The sequence below is a fragment of the Lepidochelys kempii genome, chromosome 18 (assembly GCF_965140285.1).
Source record: "Lepidochelys kempii isolate rLepKem1 chromosome 18, rLepKem1.hap1, whole genome shotgun sequence".
In the NCBI taxonomy this organism is placed as follows: Eukaryota; Metazoa; Chordata; order Testudines; family Cheloniidae; genus Lepidochelys; species Lepidochelys kempii.
Window position 1 is genome coordinate 24,953,152 of NC_136397.1, and position 15,345 is coordinate 24,968,496.

The following is a 15,345-nucleotide window of genomic DNA, read 5'->3' on the forward strand; positions in this document are numbered from 1 at the left end:
ATCAGCTGATCATTAGCAGGCAGGCCGATCAAGAGGAGCTGATCGGCAGGGCCGCTGAGCACCCATTCCCCCCCCCCCCATGGGTGCTCCAACCCCAGAGCAACCACGGAGTTGGCACCTGTGGCAGAAACCCATGTCTCTCTCCTACTTCCCCAGGATTTTTCCAGGCTGCAGGTCTCTGCCTACATTGATATTCCCAGCAAGCCAGACTGCCTAAAGAGGCCAGTGACTATGCTTTTGCTTTCTCTCTGAAGACTTATGATCATCATATTGCCAGCAGTTGTAAGTTACCACACAGCTCTTTACATATAAGGACATTTATTCTTAAAATTAAATTACAGAGAAAACATTTTAAAAAGTTCCTATATGCACGCTAATGTAACCCACACACCTCCTGGGTATGGTGTTTTGTCCCATCTAGTGGCACCGAGACCACTTAGAGAGAGATTAATGAGTTTGCTCTACAGCCTTAGCTAACAGCCAGTTGGCTTTTAGCTCATGCTGCAGAGGCTCATGCACTAAGCTCCAGAGATCACAGGTTTGATCCCACCTGCTGACAACCAAGGTCTGTTGGAGTTACACTGACAGTTTACTAGAAGTCTTAGGTCGCTTCAGTAGGCTAAAGTACTTCCAACCCTTCTCAGGAAAGATCCCTTGGGCAGAAGGTCTTGTCCATTTGCTGGATCAGAAAGAAGCCCAGGAGTCAGTTTAAACTCAACATATTTACCCAAAAAGTCCTCTTTGTTGGTCTCTGAGGAATCCTGTTTGAAGCAGTATATGTGAGCTCTGAAAGTGGTGGTACTTCTCTGGAGGAGTTACAGCCTGAGTGGATTTTTCTAATCACTCCTGTGATAGTGTTCTCCACTCACGGCAGGTAGGGTGCCTCTTCCTGGCCATTCTGGGGAATAAGTCCCCAGGTCAACACCTCTTCCTACAAGTGCAAGGTGTCCCTCCACCTCTGTCTCCAGCCATTCTCTCATTCCAGCTGCAGCCCCTTTGTCCCTCAGCCCTCCAGCCAGGTCACTATTGTGGTTTCCCTGGGGGTGGAATCTCCTCTGCAAAACAGGCTCAGATAGTCTTCCTATGCACTGCCCTGCCAGTGCTACTTCCCCAATGACTGATTGAAGAAACCCAGACCCAACCTACACTCCAGTTTCCAGCTCAGGGACTCTCTAGTCAGCAGCCAAGGTCTATTCCACTCTGTACCTTGCTGGATTTCTCCAAGCCCTTTTCTAACCTTCTAGCTTGCCCTTGCTTGTCTGGGTCTGCCAGCTTCACCACTCCCTCCTCCCAGGGAGCAACTGCAGGCTACTCACCTCAACAGCCTCCAACACGCCTCCTTCTTCCCAGAGAGAGACTGCAGTTTTTCCCAACAACCCAGCACTTCTGTTGCCAGTTTCCTGGCTTCTATATACCCTGCCTGTTCCTGCACAGGTGAGCTTCTTTTAATTAAGGCTTCTCTTGCAGTCTTAATCCCCTCCCCCCCTTGCCACGTAATAGGCTAATTGGCCCCTCTGGCTGCCTTAACCCTTTCAGGGCAAGTGTGGGGATAACTCCACACTGCTCTTAGTTCCTGGAGGAACTGTGGTCACCTACAGAACTATATACAGTCCCTAGCCCACAATGATACATAAACTAATACAATAAGATCTCCCAAAGATAGTGGCAGGAAACTGCTATATCTGTCACACTCTATGTCGAAGAGTGAAAGTGCCAACCTTAAAAACAGCTCAAGTTCATTCAGAACATAGCAGCTTTTCTGCTTCAAAAAAAACAAAACAAAACCCCACACTGAAAACACATTAACATGGTGCTCTACTCCCCTTTGAATAGTCAGATTCAAGGTTTCACTCCTCTTTAAAGCCCTCCCCGGGAATGGCCCATGTTACCAAAGGGATTATCTCACTGGGTATACAAGACCTCCCATGACATATGTGTTCTTCTTCAGACATACTGAATTTAAATAGAAGTACTTCATTTTGCAGCTTCTAGCAGCTGCAGACAGAAGGTGTAGTATGCCTGCTTGTCACAGTTAAGAGTTTTATAGTAATTAATTTTCCTTCTGATCAATTCCTGCCCAGTCATAGAGTGTGAAATAAATTTCTGCTTAACGTAGTTGTTCAGAAGTTTTCTCAATGTATCTGGGAGAGCCATGCACCTCTTCCTCAGCTGCAATTGATGCCATCTTTGAATTCCTCCATACAACATTTCGAACCAACTTTGAAAGATTTCCAGAGCATGTGTTGCTTAGGACTGGTCATACACAGTCAACAGTATCTTTCTGGAGGCCTGTGTAATGTTGAGGATTCATATTCCTCCCTGGTTATAGTTGCATCTTTTTCTGCCCAACTATTTATTTTTCTCAGAGCTTCCCTTTTCTTCCTTCTCTCCTTCCTAACGCATGTTCCACACTTAGATAAAATATTTTAATTTACCATAATCTGTCATTCTGGGTGCCCTCAACTGAGGATTGAGATCAGGGTTCAGAGTTGAGTTGGTGCTGGCAAACATTTTTTGCTGAAGTGTTCTTTCATTTCCATAAAAAAGTGGATTAAGTGGTGAATGAATGCTAAATTAGCCCCTTTCCTTGGGTCATTCCTTCCTGGGCAGCTTTTTTCCTTCAGTAATCATAAGTAGTTATATTAAAATTGAAAAAAGGTTTTTGCCCCTCCCACCGAAGCCCCTTGAGCATCTGAGGTGTGTTGTATGCTTTTGGGATGTTTGGAGATTCTTCCCCTCCCTTAACCCTGGTTTTATTCCACAGGCCTGTCATGAGTCCCTGGTGAGTGCTGGGAATCCAGAGGAGTGTAGGAAAACTCTGTCCATTGGCACCTAGTGAATATAGCAATATCTGCCAAATTCTGAAACCAATTACACCTCTGTAGGCATAGGAACACAACAACCCAAGTGCCCTCTGAAACATCCTGGGTCATCTTAGGTTTTGAACATTTTCAGAGAGGCTCTAAAGGAAGCTTATCTGTATTACTGTAAAAGGACAGCACTTCTGAAAATCTTGTTGCATGCGAGTTAAAATTGCCAGTCATTTGTTTTTAGGACATTTTAAAACCAGTTGATCAGCAAGGTGGTAAATCTAAGTAGAGGGTAACTTCAAAGTAGCATTTAAAAAGCCATGTGACTAATGCAGTGAGTGACTTTGTTTATATAGATTTCTTATCAAATATACAACTCTTACTTGAGAAGACTTTGATAGAACTTAAACTATTAAATTGAAACAGCAGCTAACACCAGCAGCCTCCTAGTAAAAATAAAAGGAGTACTTGTGGCACCTTAGAGACTAACCAATTTATTTGAGCATGAGCTTTCGTGAGCTACAGCTCACTTCATCAGATGTTTACCGTGGAAACTGCAGCAGACTTTATATACACACAGAAATCATGAAACAATACCTCCTCCCACCCCACTGTCCTGCTGGTAATAGCTTATCTAAAGTGATCAACAGGTGGGCCATTTCCAGCACAAATCCAGGTTTTCTCACCCTCCACCCCCCCACACAAATTCACTCTCCTGCTGGTGCTAGCCCATCCAAAGTGACAACTCTTTACATAATCAAGTCGGGCTATTTCCTGCATAGATCAAGGTTTTCTCACATCCCCCCCACCCCCATACACACACAAACTCACTCTCCTGCTGGTAATAGCTCATCTAAACTGACCATTCTCCAGGTTTAAATCCAAGTTAAACCAGAACATCTGGGGGGGGGGGGGGGGTAGGAAAAAACAAGAGGAAACAGGCTACCTTGCATAATGACTTAGCCACTCCCAGTCTCTATTTAAGCCTAAATTAATAGTATCCAATTTGCAAATGAATTCCAATTCAGCAGTTTCTCGCTGGAGTCTGGATTTGAAGTTTTTTTGTTTTAAGATAGCGACCTTCATGTCTGTGATTGCGTGACCAGAGAGATTGAAGTGTTCTCCGACTGGTTTATGAATGTTATAATTCTTGACATCTGATTTGTGTCCATTTATTCTTTTACGTAGAGACTGTCCAGTTTGACCAATGTACATGGCAGAGGGGCATTGCTGGCACATGATGGCATAGATCACATTGGTGGATGTGCAGGTGAACGAGCCTCTGATAGTGTGGCTGATGTTATTAGGCCCTGTGATGGTGTCCCCTGAATAGATATGTGGGCACAATTGGCAACGGGCTTTGTTGCAAGGATAAGTTCCTGGGTTAGTGGTTCTGTTGTGTGGTATGTGGTTGTTGGTGAGTATTTGCTTCAGGTTGCGGGGCTGTCTGTAGGCAAGGACTGGCCTGTCTCCCAAGACTTGTGAGAGTGTTGGGTCATCCTTTAGGATAGGTTGTAGATCCTTAATAATGCGTTGGAGGGGTTTTAGTTGGGGGCTGAAGGTGACGGCTAGTGGCGTTCTGTTATTTTCTTTGTTAGGCCTGTCCTGTAGTAGGTAACTTCTGGGAACTCTTCTGGCTCTATCAATCTGTTTCTTTACTTCTGCAGGTGGGTATTGTAGTTGTAAGAAAGCTTGACAGAGATCTTGTAGGTGTTTGTCTCTGTCTGAGGGGTTGGAGCAAATGCGGTTGTATCGCAGAGCTTGGCTGTAGACGATGGATCGTGTGGTGTGGTCAGGGTGAAAGCTGGAGGCATGCAGGTAGGAATAGCGGTCAGTAGGTTTACGGTATAGGGTGGTGTTTATGTGGCCATTGTTTATTAGCACTGTAGTGTCCAGGAAGTGGATCTCTTGTGTGGACTGGACCAGGCTGAGGTTGGTGGTGGGATGGAAATTGTTGAAATCATGGTGGAATTCCTCAAGGGCTTCTTTTCCATGGGTCCAGATGATGAAGATGTCATCAATATAGCGCAAGTAGAGTAGGGGCTTTAGGGGACGAGAGTTGAGGAAGCGTTGTTCTAAATCAGCCATAAAAATGTTGGCATACTGTGGGGCCATGCGGGTACCCATAGCAGTGCCGCTGATCTGAAGGTATACATTGTCCCCAAATGTGAAATAGTTATGGGTAAGGACAAAGTCACAAAGTTCAGCCACCAGGTTAGCCGTGACATAGTGTTCTTGACGGCTTGTAGTCCATCTTTGTGTGGAATGTTGGTGTAGAGGGCTTCTACATCCATAGTAGCCAGGATGGTGTTATCAGGAAGATCGGGTACCCGCATGGCCCCACAGTATGCCAACATTTTTATGGCTGATTTAGAACAACGCTTCCTCAACTCTCGTCCCCTAAAGCCCCTACTCTACTTGCGCTATATTGATGACATCTTCATCATCTGGACCCATGGAAAAGAAGCCCTTGAGGAATTCCACCATGATTTCAACAATTTCCATCCCACCACCAACCTCAGCCTGGTCCAGTCCACACAAGAGATCCACTTCCTGGACACTACAGTGCTAATAAACAATGGCCACATAAACACCACCCTATACCGTAAACCTACTGACCGCTATTCCTACCTGCATGCCTCCAGCTTTCACCCTGACCACACCACACGATCCATCGTCTACAGCCAAGCTCTGCGATACAACCGCATTTGCTCCAACCCCTCAGACAGAGACAAACACCTACAAGATCTCTGTCAAGCTTTCTTACAACTACAATACCCACCTGCAGAAGTAAAGAAACAGATTGATAGAGCCAGAAGAGTTCCCAGAAGTTACCTACTACAGGACAGGCCTAACAAAGAAAATAACAGAACGCCACTAGCCGTCACCTTCAGCCCCCAACTAAAACCCCTCCAACGCATTATTAAGGATCTACAACCTATCCTAAAGGATGACCCAACACTCTCACAAGTCTTGGGAGACAGGCCAGTCCTTGCCTACAGACAGCCCCGCAACCTGAAGCAAATACTCACCAACAACCACATACCACACAACAGAACCACTAACCCAGGAACTTATCCTTGCAACAAAGCCCGTTGCCAATTGTGCCCACATATCTATTCAGGGGACACCATCACAGGGCCTAATAACATCAGCCACACTATCAGAGGCTCGTTCACCTGCACATCCACCAATGTGATCTATGCCATCATGTGCCAGCAATGCCCCTCTGCCATGTACATTGGTCAAACTGGACAGTCTCTACGTAAAAGAATAAATGGACACAAATCAGATGTCAAGAATTATAACATTCATAAACCAGTCGGAGAACACTTCAATCTCTCTGGTCACGCAATCACAGACATGAAGGTCGCTATCTTAAAACAAAAAAACTTCAAATCCAGACTCCAGCGAGAAACTGCTGAATTGGAATTCATTTGCAAATTGGATACTATTAATTTAGGCTTAAATAGAGACTGGGAGTGGCTAAGTCATTATGCAAGGTAGCCTGTTTCCTCTTGTTTTTTCCTACCCCCCCCCCCCAGATGTTCTGGTTTAACTTGGATTTAAACCTGGAGAATGGTCAGTTTAGATGAGCTATTACCAGCAGGAGAGTGAGTTTGTGTGTGTATGGGGGTGGGGGGGATGTGAGAAAACCTTGATCTATGCAGGAAATAGCCCGACTTGATTATGTAAAGAGTTGTCACTTTGGATGGGCTAGCACCAGCAGGAGAGTGAATTTGTGTGGGGGGGTGGAGGGTGAGAAAACCTGGATTTGTGCTGGAAATGGCCCACCTGTTGATCACTTTAGATAAGCTATTACCAGCAGGACAGTGGGGTGGGAGGAGGTATTGTTTCATGATTTCTGTGTGTATATAAAGTCTGCTGCAGTTTCCACGGTAAACATCTGATGAAGTGAGCTGTAGCTCACGAAAGCTCATGCTCAAATAAATTGGTTAGTCTCTAAGGTGCCACAAGTACTCCTTTTCTTTTTGCGAATACAGACTAACACGGCTGTTCCTCTGAAACCTAGTAAAAATAGTCATACTTGATTACAAACCCTTTGTGGGATCAAAAAAATTCTCTTATGAAGACTGGAAATATTTAACAATAAGAGAACACAGGTATTTCTCCTGTTAGTTTGTCCTATTGTTATGCAATACAGGCAGCTTGTTCTTGCAGCCTGCAGCTTTAAGAAACAATAGCTGAGGCACAGAGAAAAGCTGATGCTTTCTGCAGAGCCCCAGCAAGCTGGGGAGAAAGGAGAGCAAGAATAGTGATGACATCACCATTCTCCCCAGCCAGAAAGCAGGCTCCTTACACAGGGAGGGAGGATTCAGCCACAGCAGCAGTGACTAGGAACCTGTACCTCGGATAATCCAGGCATAGATAAGCATTTGAAAAAGGATGCTCCTCCATCTGTAATTACAGGTAACACTATTTCATACTGAACAAATACAATGCTTTCTGTGATCCAATCCATTCTCTCTTAGTGCTCTGGGCATTTGCTTCAGGGCTCTTTGACAGGAAGCTTTACAAATACTGTATATGGGGTGACATTTTAGAGGAGGATGGGAAGGAAAGGATGATACCTTTTGATCTTAGTTGCATCTCTTTCTGCAGTTATTGGTCAGATCACTGTGCAGTTCCTTGGATAATACTTCTCCTGCTGTGGGAAGTCCAGAGAGAATGAGCCTTTGGAAGAAAGAATGTCCTGTCTTAAATTTATAAAAATGTAAGACATGGACTTCAGTATAAATGGAGAATGGCCATTACTGTGAAAATTTCACAAGGGCTGATATGATTTGTGGTTTTCTGCTTCAAATGCTTCATGTTGGTGAATAGGTCACCTGGGCTCTATATTGCCTTCCTTACAATAGAAAGGGTGACAGACTTGATTTTACTAGTAATCTGTTTATTCATTAATACATTTTAATCAACAAACCTTGTATTTCAGAACATTTGGTGAAAGCCTTAAGAACCCTTGTATATCTTATACAAGGTGCTGGGAAATATTTTATATTTGCAATTCAAAGCTTGTCTCACACAATGAACAAAAAAATTAATGAACCCTGCAGTCTGGGCAAATCTGCTGTTAGACTCATTTGCCTTCCTCTCCTCCACTAGAGTGATGGTCTCTCCGCATTTCCATTGCTGTATCACTGATAGAAGATTTAATTCTTGGCTGAAACTAGAAGCATAGGAGAATTTTCAGCCCATTGCACAGAGTTCTAGACTGACATTTTCATGTGAAATTAATATTAGCTGCACAGTCAGTGCTTTGAAAATTAATCTCAAAGTCTTGGCCCAAGAGAACTTTCTTTTTCCAATATTTAAAAAAAACACCTTTTTGTTTAAATGAGGGTACTAAGAGCCTATGTATATAAAGTACATGCATGCATCCTTCTGACAATTCATGTGCCTGGTTGACAGGACAATGGCATGGTACTAAAAGGTAAGACACTATTACATTTGTGACACTAAAAAATTAAGTAAAAAAAAAAAATCCTAAAAATTAAAAGTGAAATGTAACTAAGAGTTATATACTAGTTGCTTTAGATACAGTAAGAAGTCTATCCCTCAAACTGTTTAACTCTCAGGGAGATGTTACCTGATTTGCTACCTTAGGGAAGTTCGTAATTTAGTGGCAGGCCCCTGTGCTAAGGAGGATGGGTTCTATCCCTTGTGAGGTGGAGCTGAGATAAAACTCTAGGGAAAAGCAATCTTACTATTAGTGTTTAGACTCAATCTACCATAAGTATAGGATACTCAAAATGAAAGCTGCTCAGTCCAATAATATCTCCTATTTATGCAGAACCTCTCATTCCAAATGATGTCAAAGTGCATTACATATTTTTTGTGTTATATACAGGAATCACTTCATAGAATCATAGGACTGGAAGGGACCTTGAGAGGTCATCTAGTCAGTCCTGCCATGAGTGCAGGGAACTGAAGTATTATCTAGAACATCCCTGACAGGTGTTTGTCTAACCTGCTCTTAAAAATCTCCAATGATGGAGATTCCTCAACTTGCGTAGGCAATTTATTCCAGTGCTTAACCACCCTGACAGTTAGGAAGTTTTTCCTAATGTCCAATCTAAACCTCCATTGCTGCAATTTAAGCCCATTGCTTCTTGTCCTATGCTCAGAGGTTAAGAACAACAATTTTCTCTCTCCTCCTTGTAACAACCTTTTATGTACTTGAAAACTGTTATCATATCCCCTCTGAGTCTTCTCTTTTCCAGACAAAACAAACCCAATTTTTTCAATTTTCCCTCATAGGTCATGTTTTCTAGACCCTTAATAATTTTTGTTGCTCTTCTCTGGACTTTCTTCAATCTGTCCGCATCTTTCCTGAAATGTGGCACCCAGAACTGGGTGCCACATTACTCCAGTTGAGGCCTAATCAGCACGGAATAGAGCGGAAGAATTACTTCTTGTGTCTTACTTACAACACTCCTGCTAAAATATCCCAGAATGATGTTTTCTTTTTTTGCAACAGTGTTACACTGTTGATTCATATTTAGCTTATGGTCCACTATGACCCCCAGATTCCTTTCTGCAGTACTCCTTCCTGGGCAGCCATTTCCCATTTTGTATGTGTGCAACTGATTGTTCCTTCATAAGTGTAGTACTTTGCATTTGTCCTTATTAAATTTCATCCAGTTTACTTCAGATCATTTCTCCAGGTTGTCCAGGTCATTTTGAATTTTAATCCTATCCTCCAAAGCACTTACAACCTCTCCCAGCTTGATATCGTCCGCAAACTTTATAAGTGTACTCTGTATGCCATTATATAAATCATTGATGAATATATTGAACAGAACCAGACCCAGAACTGATCCCTGCGGGACCCCACACTCATTATGCCCTTCCAGCATGACTGTGAACCACTGATGATTACTCTCTGGGAATGGTTTTCCAACCAGTTATGCACCCACCTTGTAGTAGCTCCATCTACGTTGCATTTCGCTAGTTTGTTTATGAGAGGGTCATGTGAGACAGTATCAAAAGCTTTACCAAAGTCAAGATATACCATGTCTACCACTTCCCCCCCTATTCACATGGCTTGTTCTCCTCTGCTGTTTTTATTTAAACATTTTGAAGGTGCTCTTTTAATGTAAATTAAATAGTTTAATTACTGTATGGTGTGCAGCTCCCATAGCTCAATATTCCATGCTATATGGACTCTTCCAGAAGGGAAGTAAGTTTCTGATGGGCAGGGCTGCAGCACTGGGAGCATCAGATGGTGCCAGGGGAAAAGTGGGCCCACCAACTTCTATTTTTAGCCCTTCCACCACTCAACCAGGGGCAATGGCAGCAGCACAAGGGGCACTGTGTGCTTAGCAACTATATCCAGAAACTGAGGCTTCTCCTGTTCTCCCTCCTCCCCCTCATCACCATCCATACCAGCAGTCATGCAGCACACAGGACCTCTGGACCTAACTTCTTTCCTTCATTGATGGGACTGGCATAAAATGTGAGCTACAACATATTAAATACATTTGGAGCCACTTCAACTCACTTCTGAATTAATTTATCTTGCCCTTCCAAATTTATCAATATTAACTAGCTCACTTTCTGTATTGGTTAAAAAAATAGTATGGGTGATGACGAGGCAAAAGCAAATCTAAGTAATTCCAATGCATGGGGTGTTTTTTAATCCCTAATGTTAACATGTTATGCCTGGACAGTCAGGGTGGAAGCAGTAATTTCTCACATAAGCAAAGATGGGCAAGAAGCACCCATAACATTTATTTCTATAATGTCATCAAAAGCTAAGAAATTACAAATAGAGAAAGCAGCATTAAGCAGCGTTTTGCACAGAATCAAATTTAATTAAGACATAATTCACCTTTTTCACTGGTGATAAGATCCATATCCAAATGTAGGCATTCCACAGGCATCAGCCAGAACACAAACATAGGCTGTGGGCTTAGCTACATATCAGTAATAGATCAGTTACGTGTCTTCAGAGGGCAATGTTAATGATACGTTACTCCAAAAGCTTTGAAAACAAAGACATCATTAGCATTAAAATTAGTGCACAGATTTCCTTTCTGACGGCACCTTACCATTAAAACCAAAAAGCCATGGATGCTCAAAGACCCTGGTTTGCTATATTATGTTTTTTGCAGATGTTCAAACCACATAGTAGATGACGCTTTGTCATTATTCTCTTGCAAAATTGTGTTACACATAGAAAGTTGTTTGTTTGTTTATGGGATATGTAGCTAGTGATACCAAAAAGATGACATGCAAGGATGCTGTTGACTTACAGTAACATCACTAAGGCAGAGTGAAATAGAAAGGTTTGGCAAGAAGTTATTTTTGGTAGCCTGCTTAGTCCAGGACATAAACAGTGAAATTAGTTAATGAGTTATGTAGGAGCCACCAAAACATGCCAGAAACAGCCCCATGCCAAAGAGGCAACTAAACACTGGCAAAGACTAAGGGCCAGATTCTCTAATGGGCTCAACAAAGCACGGAGTGAAAGAGGGGAGTGTCAGGGAGCCAATTACAGTTCCCTGATTCTTTGCCTGGCTTCAGGTACAGGTTAGAACAATCTGGGTACTTCTCTAACTTGTACCAGTTAGCTATAGTCCCCAAGGGACCATTGTCTAGTCAGGGATTGACAAACCACATTATGCTCCTTCCAACACTGCCCCCTACCTCTAAACACATACCCTGCGCCAAAGGCTGCAGCGAGGGGAGCCTAAGAGCTGGATCTATTGGTTCTGCACCTGCTGAGGACTCCTGTGGCCAAGAGAATCTGCAGCAAGGGACTTGCAGCCAGTCTCTGCTCCCTTTGTACCCACTGAGCAGAGCAGAGTTCTGCCTATAAGCACTGAATGTGTGAGAAAATAAGCAAATGTACTTATGTCCTACTTCCAGCTATCTGGAATATCAGTAAAACAAACTCTTCTGCTATTAAGGCTCCCAAGGCCTTGCCGAATGTTTGCTGACTGAAGAAATCATATCAATAACAATCGTTGATCAATCTCTAAGGCATATTTGAAATTCCTTAGGAAAGAATCAGCACTCATACTTTTCACCTAGCATCAAATAAGCTAGCAAGGCACATATACAGATATCTAAAAGGGCGTTAAGAAAAAGGAGGGTATAACATTGTATTGCAAATACAACCCAATGTATTGCAAATATTCTGTCCTCCCATAGGTCTGCACCAGAGTATACCACTCAGACACCTCCACCAGAGGTTGTTTCTGAAGTCAGTTATGTATTACACTTAGACAAGATTTAGCACACACAAAACTAGATGGAAAAACAACAAAGAATCCAAGAACCTTCCTGTTGTCAAAAAAGTATTGGAACCAGTGACATACAAAGGAGGAGAATGAAGAAATAAGGTAAAGGTTCAAAAAGAAGAAAAGGTGCTGAAAGTGAAGCTGATTTCCAATTACGATGTGAAGGTAAAAAAAAAAAAAGATGTTGAGCTTTCCTGGGTGAAAGAAGTAAATTAAAATGTTGTAGAAGGTGAATCTCAAAATGAAGTTGAGGCACTGGAAGAGGAGATGTCAAACAGGTGCATTTTGTCATAATCGTCACATAGACCAGTTTATAAATATAAGTTTATTTTTTAGACAGGACTATCTATGTTTCTGCTATGATTCTGTTTTCTCTGTACTGAAGCTGTATATCGCTATCAGTTTATGAGGCAAAAGAGATGCTGGACTCTGATGAATGTTACTTTTGTCCTGTCTTTTTGTTTTTCTTAATTTAAGATAAAAAGGCCTTTCAAACAGTGTGTGTGTGTGTGAGAGAGAGAGATATATCTAAGGAAGGCAGCAGCCTGGGCCTGCCGCCCCAGACTTCACAAAATGCCGGGGCGGAGAAAATGAACAACCTCTTAGCTTTCATGATAACCACAGCAAACAGCTCTACTGCACCTGATCGGACTGGGGACTTGTCCTCCATCACTGGCACTCTAGCTTCCTTCCCTCTCACAATATTGGTTCCACGTCATCCATGAACTATAGTGACCTGCAAGGGCATTATGAGGGAAAAGGCCCCTAGGGGCCAGCATGTCCCCTACTAGGTTATTAGCACAGTAAGTTCTTGAATTGACCAGCATTCATTTTCTACATTAAAATCTTATGTTCTATGAAAGGCTGAGGCATTCAATATGCTCCATGACCAGAAATGGGCTAGAACTTCAGCAACTAAAATCAGGTGACATTTCTCTTTCATACCAATACTGAATCTCAGCTTTTTTCCTCCCAGGAATATTCACAATGATCCCTTCAGCTGCAGCAACCCCTCCCAGCGATGTGCTTTTCCCCAGCCTGTCTTGTCAGGAATTCTGGAGGTCTCAGATCTCAGGCTATTCCGGATCTGTCACTCGCCACATCAGTCATCGTGCCAACAACTTTAAAAGACACCCAAAGAGGAGAAAACACATCCGCCCCTCCCCTCCACCACCCCCAAATACACCATGCCCTATTGATCTGATTGATTTTGGGGATCTCCACCCTCAGAGATCTTTCCTAGAACTGCTGTTTAATGGGTGTATTCTCTTTGGGATTGAGTTCAGCTATGCCATGGAAACAGCCTATGTGACTCCTGTGTTGCTTCAGATGGGGCTGCCGGATCAGTTGTATGGAATGGTGTGGTTTATCAGCCCAATACTAGGTAATTTTTTTTAACGCTAATTTTACCCTCCTGCTTTTCCACTTCACAAGGGATTAGTTTGACACTGAGTTCTTTCTTTTCTTTGCTATTTAATTTACTTTACAGGTTTCACACATGTGATGTGGAAGTTGGAACCACTACCCATAATTTTAGAGAACAAAATGGAGAATATACCTCATTGGCCCTGGCTGAGGAGGGCGAGATGTGACCAAAGAGGGATTTCTCATTACTGATTTCTGAGTCTATTTTTTATTTGCGACCAACATACTTCCAGAATTTTGGCTACTCCATTTGTATATTTAAAAAATTAATTTAAAGGAAGTCAAGGAACTAACCTCTACTGACCCAACAGAAAGAGGGGGAAGAATATGGAGACTAAACCTCTCTGGGCCTGTCAGCAAGCTGGGTGGAAAGATGAGGGAGGGATAGCTCAGTGGTTTGAGCATTGGCCTGCTAAACCCAGGGTTGTGAGTTCAATCCTTGAGGGGGCCATTTAGGGATCTGGGGCAAAAATGGGGGATTGGTCCTGCTTTGAGCAGGGGGTTGGACTAGATTGACCTCCTGAGGTCTTTCCAACCCTGATATTCTATGGGGGATAGCTTTGAGTTAAACAAGGCATCCCAGGGATGGAGTAAATCTACTTCTCAGTCCAGAGTTTTGCTTTCTGTTGGGGTTGTGGCATATTCCTCTGCACAGACATGGGGTGGAAGGTGTATCCTTCTATACAGGAAGAGCAGCAGAAGGTATTATTCCACAACTTGGGTAACATCCTTCTGTCTCTTTGTATTTTTAAAACTGATTTCAGAAGAAGAGAAGAAATAATTCCTTTCCTCAGTCACTGAATCCCTACCTGGCCCAGTATAATCCAGGCAGCATTCAGATTTACACATTGACTTACTGCTACAGCCCAGGCTAACCTCATAAGGAAGTTCTGGTTTAAGGCAGTGAAGTTATTCATACAGAACAGAGCACCTTACAGGATAAAATAATTGCCCATTCATTTTACACTTTTTGTCAAACTCCACTGTTATTTTGAAGTGGATTGGATTGCATTGGGTCAGGCTGGTACCAGCTGAACATTACATAATGTACTATAGTTCCCAGCTTCCACTCCAGGAAATTCAAAGAAGTAAATAGTGCAAAAGCCTAAGGCCCAGATTTTTAAAGGTATTTAGGTCTTGCCGCACTCAGCATTGCAACACTTAACTGATAAGTGGGAGTGTGCTAATAAAGTTTGCGGATGATACAAAGCTGGGAGGTACTGCCAATTTAGAGAAGGACCAGGATATCATACAGGAGGATCTGGATGACCTTGTAAACTGGAGTAATAGTAATAGGATGAAATTTAATAGTGAGAAGTGTAAGGTTATGCATTTAGGGATTAATAACAAGAATTTTAATTATCAGCTGGGGACGCATCCATTAGAAGTAATGGAGGAGGAGAAGGACTTTGGAGTATTGGTTGATCATAGGATGACAATGAGCCGCCAATGTGATATGGCTGTGAAAAAAGATAATGCGGTCTTGGGATGCATCAGGAGAGGTATTTCCAGTAGGGATAAGGAGGTTTTAGTACCATTATACAAGGCACTGGTGAGACCTCACCTGGAATACTGTGTGCAGTTCTGGTCTCCCATGTTTAAGAAGGATGAATTCAAACTGGGACAGATACAGAGAAGGGCTACTAAGATGATCCGAGGAATGGAAAACTTGTCTTATGAAAGGAGACTCAAGGAGCTTGGCTTCTTTAGCCTAACTAAAAGAAGGTTGAGGGGAGATATGATTGCTCTCTATAAATATATCAGAGGGATAAATACTGGAGAGGGAGAGGAATTATTTAAGCTCAGTACCAATGTGGACACAAGAACAAATGGCTATAAAC

The 15,345-nt window shown here is 42.8% G+C and overlaps 1 protein-coding gene across 8 annotated transcripts in view; it reads left to right on the forward strand.

The window, feature by feature from the left end:
* SLC45A1 (solute carrier family 45 member 1) overlaps nt 1-15,345 on the forward strand; it is a 78,156-nt gene that overhangs the window by 42,124 nt on the left and 20,687 nt on the right. The window contains exons 1-2 of one of the 8 annotated variants that reach the window (XM_073316559.1): nt 1,415-1,434; nt 13,056-13,463. In XM_073316559.1, coding sequence (XP_073172660.1) covers nt 13,067-13,463 — 397 coding nt within the window. In that variant the 5' untranslated portion in view covers nt 1,415-1,434; nt 13,056-13,066. Of the gene's footprint in view, nt 1-1,414; nt 1,435-7,049; nt 7,242-12,862; nt 12,883-13,055; nt 13,464-13,698; nt 15,007-15,345 lie in introns of those variants that run through there. The other 7 variants (XM_073316563.1, XM_073316562.1, XM_073316557.2 and 4 more) reach the window with 7 other exon arrangements.